Source organism: Anabrus simplex, chromosome 1 (assembly GCF_040414725.1).
Source record: "Anabrus simplex isolate iqAnaSimp1 chromosome 1, ASM4041472v1, whole genome shotgun sequence".
Taxonomy (NCBI): Eukaryota; Metazoa; Arthropoda; class Insecta; order Orthoptera; family Tettigoniidae; genus Anabrus; species Anabrus simplex.
In genome coordinates, this window is record NC_090265.1 from 686227312 (window position 1) to 686239700 (window position 12389).

General features: G+C 37.8%; 1 protein-coding gene across 1 annotated transcript in view; it reads right to left on the reverse strand.

Moving 5' to 3' along the window:
- Window positions 1-12389, reverse strand: part of LOC137496953 (kinesin-like protein Klp61F) — an 87716-nt gene that overhangs the window by 40979 nt on the left and 34348 nt on the right. Inside the window, exon 3 of the mRNA XM_068225138.1 lies at window positions 139-361. Coding sequence (XP_068081239.1) covers window positions 139-361 — 223 coding nt within the window. The remainder of the gene's footprint in view (window positions 1-138; window positions 362-12389) is intronic.

Consider the following 12389-nt stretch of genomic DNA (forward strand, 5'->3'; position numbering starts at 1 on the left):
TCAAGTGATTCAAGAAATAAGCAGTGGTTAATTTTCTCCAATTTCATTGTTATTAAAAGGTGCATGATATACTCTAGTAAAAATGGTATTTATTTTTAAAAAAACAGGCATGTCTGAAAAACAAAACACACATATTACCTGAGGGGGCATAATGCTGAATGTCCTCTTCTATAAATTTATTAAGATCTCTGTTGAGTTGCTCAATGTTATTTCTCAAATTGTAGGCAATTGTCTGTGCACCCTGCAAATGAGTTTCAACGTCTGTGGAGCACTCATGTTTTACCGTTTCAAATAGGTGAACCGGATCTCTCATCAATTCTTCATGAATAGCGACAGATGACTCCAACTCCTTAATGATGTTCTGCAAAGAAAGATTTACAAATATCAGAACACTATTTCACAGAATCAGAATAGTTTAATGTAATGTAATGTAATGGAGAGGAACACACGGTAGGATAAATGACAGGTCGCGATCAGAAAAGGGAGTAATACAAACATAAAATTATGAAGGACAAGGACTATCTCCAAATAATCATATACAATACTGTCACCTGTCAAACTGTTTACACATCGCATCTGCCAATTTCATGGTGAACGAATTCTTTCAATTTGACAGAAGGACCATTAAGTGACCCAACACAGAACAGGTGCACTCTCATTCGTAGGTCATCACTCTAAAGAAAAAATTATCTTGACTCGGATATCTAGTACGATGGGTTGACAGGAGTCACACCTGACTACACAATGGATGAAACCAACGACGACTGCACTGACTAGATTATCTGTCTGCAGCTATGTCTTTCAATGAAAGCTGAGGAAAAGATACAATTACACTACCCAGTGGAATCCCTTTTTAAAGAATCTCAGGGAAATTTGATATTTCTTCCTTCAAAGGGGGTTCAAAGAAAATAGGCTACCTATCACAATAAAGTCATACATTTATGTCTTTAATGTCAAGAAATAATAAATGAACACATTAATACTACAAACTGAAATTAACACAATAACAGAAAATATTTACACAACGGCAAACTGAACAAATTCCTTAGTGGACCACTGGAAGCACAACCTGCAGCAAGGAAAAGAGAAATGGGTATTACTGATTTGCAAATTTAAATGGAAGGAACAGAGGCCTAACATGATTTTAAATAGATTTGTGAAAAACAGACCATGAGAACCAGGAGAATAAGCACAGTAGCATTCACTTTATCAAATAGTGCAGTGCAGTAGTTTGCTTCTTGCCCAGATGTCTCGCGGAGAGAAGTTTCCTCTCAATTTGGTTAAGACTGCTGACGAGGTCTTCATCAACGTTTAAGGAGTACTGAAGGACTATCCAGTACCTCGATTGTTGCCCCAAAAGTTGGTTCTGCTGGATCCTTATCTTCTCTTCCTCTTCAGTACTTTATCTTTTTGAAGGTCTCCAATATCCATCTGTAGTTCTGAGGTTCAGATATCATCATCAAAAGTAACAAATTCTTTGAAAGTTGTGACACACTAGTCCTTTGATACAAACCCCCACAATCTTCAATAATGTGATCAGTAGTGTCATCCTTTTATTAGAACATGGCAACCTGATCGAATTTAAATCTACAAAACAGTGCCTCCCCATTAATAGAATTAAATTTTTTTCATTAAAATTTCTGAAATGGCACAAAAAACTCCATGGCCAAAGCAGTTTCGAATAGCGCCCATTGTGACTAGTTGCCATGCTGCTACAAATATATGCATGGCTTGGAGTAAATTAAAGTATATTAACTTTCCTCATTTCTTTCGAGGACAGACATATCTCTTGAAGGATATGAACTAGTTCACATTCATATAATGTGTTTAAAGAATGTTAAATCTTTCTTGTTGTTGTTATTTGAGTCATCAGTCCATAGACTGGTTTGATGCAGCTCTCCATGTCACCCTATCCTGTGCTAACCTTTTCATTTCGATGTAAATATTGCATCCTACATCTGCTTGTCATATTCATACCTTGGTCTACCCCTACCATTCTTACCACCTACACTTCCTTCAAAAACCAAATGAACAAGTTCAGGGTGTCTTAAGATGTGCCCTATCATTCTATCTCTTCTTCTCGTCAAATTTAGCCAAATCGATTCAGTATCTCTTCATTCGTGATTCGATCTATCCATCTCACCTTCAGCATTCTTCAGTAACACATATCAAAAGCTTCTATTCTCCTTTCTGAGCTAGTTATCGTCCATGTTTCACTTCCATACAATGCCACACTCCACACGAAAGTCCTCAAAAACATCTTTCTAATTCCTATATCAATGTTTGAAGTGAGCAAATTTCTTTTCTTACGAAAGCTCTTCCTTGCTTGTGCTAGTCTGCATTTTGTGTCCTCCTTACTTCTGCCATTGTTAGTTATTTTACTACCCAAGTAACAATATTCATCTACTTCCTTTAAGACTTCATTTCCTAATCTAATATTTCCCGCATCACCTGCCTTCGTTCAACTGCAATCCATTACTTTTGTTTTGGACTTATTTATTTTCATCTTGTACTTCTTACCCAAGACTTCGTCCATACCATTCAGCAACTTCGAGATCTTCTGCAGTCTCAGATAAAATAACAATATCATCGGCAAATATCAAGGTTTTCATTCCTTCTCCTTGGATTGTGATTCCCTTTCCAATTTCCTCTTTGATTTCCTTTACTGCCTGTTCTATGTAAACATTGAAAAGGAGAGGGGACAAACTGCAGCCTTGCCTCACTCCTTTCTGGATTGCTGCTTCTTTTTCAAAGCCCTCGATTCTTATCACTGCAGACTGATTTTTATACAGGTTGTAGATAATTCTTCGTTCTCGGTATCCGATCCCTATCATCTTCAGAATCATAAATAGCCTGGTCCAATCAACATTATCCAATGCATTTTCTACATCTACGAATGCCATGTACGTGGGCTTGTCCTTCTTGATTCGATCCTCTAAGATCAGACGTAAAGTCAGGACTGCTTCACTTGTTCCTACATTTCTTCTGAAGCCAAACTGATCTTCTCCCAACTCAGCTTCAACTTGTTTTCCCATTCTTCTGGAAATAGTATGTGTTAAAATTTTGCACGCATCATATTCTAAACTAACGGTGCGGTAGTTTTCACACCTGTCAGCAACGGCTTTCTTGGTAATAGGTCTAAAAAACATTCTGCCAAAAATCGGATGGGACTTCTCCTGTCTCATACATCTTGCACCCTAAATGGAATAACCTTGCCATGCTGGTTTCTCCTAAGCCAGTCAGTAATTCAGAGGGAATGTCATCAATTCCAGGTGCCTTGTTCCTATTTAGGTCATTCACAGCTCTGTCAAACTCTGACCTCAAAATTGGGTCTCCCATTTTATCAGCATCAACAGCCTCTTCTTGTTCCAGTACCAAATTATCTACATTTTTACCTTGATACAACTGTTGGATATGTTCTTGCCATCTTCCTGCTTTATCTTCTTTCCCTAGAAGTGGCTTTCCATCTGAGCTCTTAATATTCATACACCTAGATTTCCTATCTCAAAAGGTTTCCTTGATTTTCCTGTATGCAGCATCTACCTTTCTCAGGACCATACAACCTTTGACATCCTTACACTTCTCCTTTAGCCATTCTTCCTTAGCTACCTTGCACTTTCTATCCACTTCATTCTTTAATCGCCTGTATTCTTTTCTGCCCTCTTCATTTCTAGCATTCTTGTATTTTTGTTGTTCATCAATCAGACCTAGTATCTCCTGAATTATCCACTGATTCATAGTTGATCTTTTCTTCCTTCCTAACTGACTTCATTTTTCATGACTATCCACTCTTCCTCTACTGTGTTTCCTTCAGCCTTTTCATTTAGTCCTTTTGCAACATGTTCCTTGAAACAATCCCATCTTTTTGCATTCTTTCCTTTCTTTAATTTCTTCAGTTTCAGATGGCATTTCATGACCAACAAGTTGTGGTCAGAGTCCATGTCTGCTCCTGGGAAAGTTTTGCAATCCAACACCTGGTTTCTGAATCTGTGCCTAATCATAATGAAGTCTATTTGATACCTTCCAGTGTTTCCAGGTCTCATTCATGTATAAAGCCATCGTTTGTGGTATCTGAACCAAGTATTGGCAAGGACTAAATTATGATCAGTGCAGAATTCAACCAGCCGACTTCCTTTTTCATTCCTTTGTCCCAATCTGAATTCTCCTACTGTATTACCTTCTTTGGCCTACCACTGCATTCCAGTCTCCCATCACAATTAGATTCTCGTCACCTTTTACATATTGTATTAAATCTTCTATCTCTTCATATGTTCTTTCAATTTTCTCATCATCCACTGAGCTAGTAGGCATATAGATGTGCACTATTGTGGTGGGCATTGGTTTGGTGTCTTATCTTGACGACAATAATTCTTACACTCTGCTGGTCGTAGTAGCTTACCCGCTGCCCTATTTTCTTATTTATTATTCAACCAACTCCTGCATTTCCCCTGTTTGATTTTGTGTTGATAATTCGGTAGTCGCCTGACTACTGCCAACGTACTTCACTTATACCAACTACATCTAACTTTAGCCTATCTATCTCCCAGATTCTCTAACCTACCACAACGATTCAAACTTCTAATATTTCACACTCCGACTCGCAGCATGTCAGTATCCATCTTCCTGATGAACGCCCCCTCGCGTGTAGTCCTCGCCCGGAGATCCGAATGGGGGACTAGTTTACCTCCGGAATATTTTACCCGGGAGGAAGCCATCATAAGTACATCATTCATACAGAGAGAGCTGCATGTCCTCGGGAGATAGTTACAGCTGTAGTTTCCCGTTGCTTTCAGCCGTGTAGCAGCATCAACACAGCTAAGCCATTTTGAGTATTATTACAAGGCCGTATCAGTCAATCATCGAGACTGCCGCCCTTGCAACTACGGAAAGGCTGCTACCCCCCTTTCGATGAACCATTCGTTAGTCTGGTCTCTCAACAGATACCCATCTGATATGGTTGCACCTGCAGCTCGGCTATCTGCAGCATTGGGACACGCAAGCTTCCCCACCGCGGCAAGGTCACATGGTTTGCAGAGGAGGAAATCTTTCTTATCCTGGTAAATTTAAAATTTACCCTAATTGTATGTCTATGCGGTCTGTGCTAATGCAAGTTATTTTGTCACTTTTCAAAATGTTCTTAACCTGCTGGTTGATGACGTAAACTTGTTCATTTGTTGAGAATAATACAGGCACTTTTGAAATATTTTAATTCTTACTTGGAGGCAACGAAGAGTAAAATAGATCTTGTTTAATATTTTTTAAGATTAAAGTTCCGACTGGAAAGCGAAATACAAGCACTAACAGGCTCACTGGATTATAAGCATCCTCGCTAACCAGCAGAAAAGAGTGAGCTTTGCTGAAGCTAACGCGTTAGAGGGAAACCTCATTAGTACATTCCTCATTAACACGTTTTCCCGCTTAGCACGGCGTAAATTCGAAGTCCTGATTCTCATGGTATTAAATCCGTATAAAAATACCACACTTGCCACGTAACAAATTTTCACTATTACCGCTCTGTATGATCACATTTTAACTAGCCCTGAAAATGTTACTGTGTTTGTCATCCCCTGCGAAAGAAACTATTTCCAACTCAGGCAAGAGCCGTTGCCACAGTTACGTGATTACGAGAAATGGCCTTCCTGAACTCCACAGAACAAGTTGCACTTTCGGGGAGCAAGTAGTTAGCTTCAAGAATGTTCAGTTTTGCTCACTGGTTAGCAGCCAGATTGCTGAATAGCAAAGTGAGCCTGCTTGTGGTTGTATTTCGCATTCCATTTAGAAGGTAGAAATTTATTTTGTGTCGAGTGGTACAATGAACTGTACTGAATATTTGTCACGTGATACGATAGCCTATGCATATTGGATTAGAAACATAATCGTGCAAACCTGACTAGGATAGTGCATATTTGTCTTGTGATAGCGTAGTTGCCGACCCTGTGGCGTAGGGGGGTAGTGCGCCTGCCTCTTACCTGGAGGCCCCGGGTTTGATTCCTGGCCAGGTCAGGGATTTTTTACCTCAACCCGAGGGCTGGTACGAGGTCACTCAGCCTACGTGATTAGAATTGAGGAGCTCTCTGACTGACATACCGGCGCTGGTCTAGAAAGTCAAGAATAACGGCCGAGAGGATTCGTTGTGCTGACCACACGACACCTCAAATCTGCAGGCCTTCGGGCTGAGCAGCGGTCGCTTAGTAGCCCAAGGTCCTTCAAGGGCTGTAGTGCCAGGGGGTTTGGATAGTGTAGTTATAGATAAGGAAAAAGTGAAATTCCTTAATAATGAAGATTAAATTAAAATCTTTTTAGAAAGTGGACTGGCGTAAGCGCACAGAGGTCGCGAATTTTAAAACTCACACCGTCGAGTTTTGACTATCACTCAAGTTGGTCGAAGTTTTGATTGATTCAAAATAGCGGCCAAAGTTATTCCTGGCAGTTGGTGGTCTAATGTAACCTCCAATTCCAAGAAAATAACGTTTAATAACCCACTGCTCCAAAATAAAAGCCTTCTACTAACATTTGTTTTAGAAAGAGTGATCTGCAATAATACTTCAATATTAAAAAAAGGCCAACTTTAACATTTTTAAGTGTATTTGTTATTTTATAATCTCCAGGGGAGAAGATTTTCATATTTGTTCTTTCGTGTTTTTCACACCTTTTAATACTTTCCTCTCATTTTTAGAAAAGGTAGTCTACCCCACCTGCATCCAAGTCTGAGTGTAGATAATCCCGGTAGCGTCTCAGGGAAAAGAAAATTTATTTCATCAATATTCTACTCATTTATCATAGGTTCCGAGAAAGACCGCCTTCCAGTCCTCAAAGTATCGCTCAATAAACCAATCCTGTCAATGGACATCTCCATTCGACATTCAGTATGAATCATTCATAACGCAAATGAATGTTACCTTAACTCTACATTTCTTATCCTATTTTTCATAAATAATAAATCCAACTTAATAATAATAATAATAATAATATAATATATAATATATATATAAAATATAATATAATATATATATAATATTATATTATTATTATTATTATTATTATTATAATAATATAATAATATAATATTATAATAATATTATTATTATTATGATTATTATTATTATTATTATTATTATACTATTTTATTAGCATGCTAATCTGAAGGGAAAAAAAAAAACTTCCGTTACCACGAGAAAAGAAAAATGTGCTTTCATTCAAAATCAAAGATATTTTACATTTCTATCTGGCAATGAATCACAATTGAAATGGGATCTTCCTCTTGATAATAACTCATCCATTCAATACTGAACTTCATAATATTGGATTACAGTGAAACTCGGTTAAGAAGTTCCTGCATAAGAAGTTTTCCCGCCTAAGAAGTGTGATATTCTTGGTCCCTTGATCGGTTGCATTAAGATATATGTATATTTATCCCACTTGAAGTGTTCTGTTGTAAATATATTTCCCGGTTAAACAGTTCAAATTTTAGAGCCCCTTGAGATAGAAAACGTCCGCTCAAAACAGCTCATGGTTAGAACTCTCCAGTAACCATGCAAGTTAAACCCTGTGTCAGACGTTTGCGCCCGTCGTGGAGCTTCTCCGGGCTTGCCAAGGCAATATGACGTCGCGCTGTGACACCACCACCACCACCACCACCACCACCACCAGAGTCTCACTCTCGCCTTGTGGAATCAAATTGAACCCATCAGTCGTATTTTCCACTCCACCGTTTACATCAAGCAGAATAGAATCAAATGGGATTCTAGGCGGGGAACACAAAGCACGCAATGAATGATTTGATAAAACATTAATGCAGTATGTTGCGTGCCGCAACAGGGTGAAGTCATTAATCGAGGTGGCATCAACATTAATTAAAAACTGAAAAATGTATTTGTCCACAACACAGCAGCTTCTTATGCATTACCGTACTGTTTGTTAGGAAAACATGAACGACAACCGTAGGGAATGCCACTTACAAAATTGTTCACGGTAAATACTGTACATTCCAAGCCATGTCAATTATCGTACCGACATACCGTACTGTATATGGACTCAACATATGATTTGAAATAAGGTCAACAATAATTGCAAAATAAAGTAGCGTGTAAGCCTAATCTACCACAAAACTGAATATTCTAACCTGTTTGGTTTTTCATTCCCTTGCTTATTTCCTTTCAGACATTCTTTTACGTTGTTCTTGCAATAATGCTTATGGGTCTTGTCGTAGAGGAAATTACGTTTAGGAACTAAACTGATAAGATTCTCCATGTCCATTATTAGTTAGGTGAATAAAATATTACAAAACAAAGAAACATCCCGACTCTTTCAGGAAACAACCGACCAAAGAGAATGCAGCCGACTTGCCAACTGATACATATTATGCCGCCAAACAGCCGGCCGAAAGATGCTGACGGTCTACGAAGTTGAACGAATGTTGATAACCAGCTGGGTGTTGGTGAGAGGGGGGCCTGACACACGCACTCAGAGGCATCGCAATACCTCGTGTTAGCATAAAATTGAAAGTTATTTTTACCTTTATACGAGCTAAACATTGTATTGTCACTCGTAATTATTACATCGCATAATTGGAATGTAGCATAAGGATGAGGAGACATGAAATAAAATTCTCGCGGGGAAAGAAACTGTTTACGTTTAGATGTGCTAGTGTTGCTACTGTGCCTTTATTACTCATACGTAATACCCCAATACTTTCCCATGCACTCATTTCCGCAACTCCGAACCTGCTTTTCTTTTCATTACCTTCAGCACGAAGAGGATTGAAGCAGGAAAATAAACTCAATATCGGCTTGTCAATGCGGTACTTGCAAAAAACCAAGAAACTATGCCCGTGGCCGTGAAAACTAGTAGGAATGCAGGGGCGATATAGGCCTATGAATAAGTTCTAAGAATAAGTTGCCGATGTCCTGTCTGCTGCCGTTAACTTGAAGATGATGTCGGGGGGTGGGGGGGGGGGAAGGTGTGTGTGTGTTGTGTGAAAAACTGAGGCGGTTTATGGGAGGTTCAGTCAGTGTGCCCCAGAACACATGGAAGGCAATGTGGGAATGTGCGAAGTTTATAGTTCCTTTTCTCTTTTTGCAAGTTGCTTTACGTCGCATGGACACAGGTCTTACGGCAACGATGGGGGGACAGGAAAGGGAAGGAAGCGGCCATGGCCTTAATTGAGGTACAGCCCCAGCGTTTGCCTTGTGTGAAAATCGGAAACCTCAGAAAACCATCTTCAGGGCTGCCGACAGTGGGGTTTGAACCCACTATCTCCCGAATACTGGCCACACTTAAGCGATTGCAGCCATCCAGCTTGGTGGTTTATAGTTCAAGAGAGCAGTAAAGACCTAAAAACAGTCAACCCTGGACCATTTCTTTTCAAGTAGGAGCCTAAACTTTTGTGTTTAATGCCTAATGCAGTATGGAATTTACATAATGTACGGTCACCATCTACTGTTTTAATGTTCTTAGTATTTCTTTTATACCTTGTGCAAGGTTTTATATAATATGTTCCTTTCCCTTATCAAGAATTTTTATAATGCAGTATGTTGAATTACAGTATTTTACTGTACCTCTAAAAATACATGACATGATAATCTAATACTGTATGTATATTGTCTCTCTTTTAGCAGCTCTTATATATCAGCCTAATTTGGTATTGTTCACAAACAAGGAAATCTGTTGGCTGTGTGTTTAACATGTATGTCGAAGTATAGAATAAGTTTCCTGCTTAAGAAGTTTTTTTTTTTGTGGTCCTTTGAAAAACTTCTTAACAGAGATTCACTGTATTTAACACCATCTGGTAACACCTAAATCAAACTTCGACTCCACTGTTGAAAAAGAAGAGAGTCTAATGATGAATAAGATGCCCTACTGAAAATATAACCACGTAGATTAGTTAGTTTTCATCTAACTTAATTAAACCAAATTAAAATAAGAGAATTAAGTCCACCTTTTCAATACAAATTAAATAGTGTTTATCAAATAAACATTTAATGGGACTAGTTTCGACCTATTTGAAGGTCATCTTCAGCCATAACGCGGGTAGAACAACGTATTTGAAACAAAGTTGTTATAAAGATGGTCTTAAAACATAAAAGTTTGACACTATGAAAAGCAAAAAAAGTTTTCAGAATTTCCTTAAAACACTTTTGTTCACTTAGCTGTGGGAATATATGAGAAGAAGAGGAAGTCTTAGTATTCTTCGTAGTATTCACGAACGTAGATACAAGTCGAAATTCACAATCTTGATGAGGTATGGAATTGGGCACATATGCATTAATGTTGTCGTAGAGAAGAAGTCTTTTGATATTCTTCATATCACTGCAAAGTGTAGATACACTTTTACACTTTAAATCATTTATAATCTTGATGAGATGTAGACTTTAGCATATATGTGAAGTAATGTCCTAATTACAATATGAGTTGAACAAATATTTTCTTGCAGTGGAAAGGAAATTCTATATAGCTGTGTATAATGAAACCAATGTAAAAATATTGAAGGTTTCCATGGAGATTAATGACTCTAAAAAACGAAAGTGAATAGGCACTTTAAGTTAAAAGATTTTTATTCTTTATATTCAAATGGTGGAGTGAAATCTTACCCAATGCTGACACAAAAAAAAAAAAAAAAAAAAAAAAAAATGTAGGAAATATTAACAAAATTTAAGGAATGTAAAATATTAAATGAAAAGAATGAAAGAAAGAATTGAAAAGAAATAAGTCAAATTGTGGCTGATCTTCTCTAACTCAATTCATATTTAATATACATGACCTTCATCCTTATTCTCTTTATTACAGTATTTGGGAAAATTTCATAATTGGTTTCTTATGACTGTGTTTCACTTATGAGATCAGAGATATTTGATAAGTTTCCTTAATATGCCTAAGATTGTTGCCATACCTTCAAAAATGTTGTTAGAAATGAAATATTCATCTATTTCCCCTAAATTAAAACTCATCTGCAATATTAGCAAACAAACAAGATAAATATACCTTTCATTGATAATCCGCTAGTATAGTATACAAAAACATGTGCCAAACATTGAGATATTATTCTTCCATCAATCATTTTCTAACCTCATTTCGTATTCCGCCGTGCCATTCATTTGAATTAGCTCAATATCTCAACCTGCAGTTCGCTTGGGAAAAAAAGATCCTACATATGTTGATTACTCCTGCAATATATCCTTATATCTTCATTATGCATGTGGAGGCCAACAACTACTCGTAGTATATCACTATGTTTCTTAATTTGACGTAAAAGCAGCTGATATCTTGCTAACACACTCTTCTCAACGTGAACCTAACCCTATAATATCTATTCAATACGATCCTCTCATCAATATGTATCATATAACTTCGTAACATCATCATACATATAACCCCTCGAGATATAAACCTTGTAACTCTCGACGTCTCTACAAATACACAATTCAAAATCTATATCTTCTTAGCCATCATTCTTCTCATTTCATTATTCCTCCTTATAACATCTCATTACAAAAATCTCCCTTGACGATATTACTTCTGCAGTACTCAATCATTAAAGTAGGGTGCGACTCGTTGGCTGAACAGTCAGTGTACTGGCCTTCGGTTCAGAGGGTCCCGGGTTCGATTCCTGGCCGGTTCGGGGATTTTAACCTTAATGGGTTAATTCCAGTGGCACGGGGGCTGGTTGTATGTGTTGTCTTCATCATCATTTCATCCTCATCATGACGCGCAGGTCGCCTACGGGTGTCAAACGGAAACACCTGCACCTGGCGAGCCGAACCCGTCCTGGGATATCCCGGCACTAAAAGCTATACGACATTTCATTTCATTAAAGTAGGATCCATCTCTTCCTTTAATTTGTACAGGTGCGGTCATGTTAGCCACTATAATTGCCTCCTAGAGCTCATCTACATCTTATCAGACATTCATTCGTCCTAATGCTTTCAGAATCATATCTGAATAGCCTTTCCAAACAGATTGGTATGATATATTGATATGCACTCACTAAAAGCATCAATCTAACCACATCATTTCACATATCAGTATATATGTCAATTAAAATAATTAACACTTGTGGTTTCTATGACTAAGATATGTCGGTGATGGTTAGAATTTGGCACATTTACATGTGTTCCATGCGGCCGGTTAACACTGTCATCTCCAGATGTCATATCTGGTCCCAATGCATTGCTGCTGCTCTGCTTCATTATAGCATCCTAGGTAATCTTCTCAAACAGCTCAAGCGGATTCCATGTCACAGGTTGCTCATGAAAGTAGAAATTATCATTGGTTTGGCAGAATGCATATTTAAAACATTCATTGAGCCTCTTAATGTATCTATATTATTGTTTCTACATGGAATTGTCTCTATTACTAGGTAGATACGGTTTCTTGTTAATAAATATATTTTT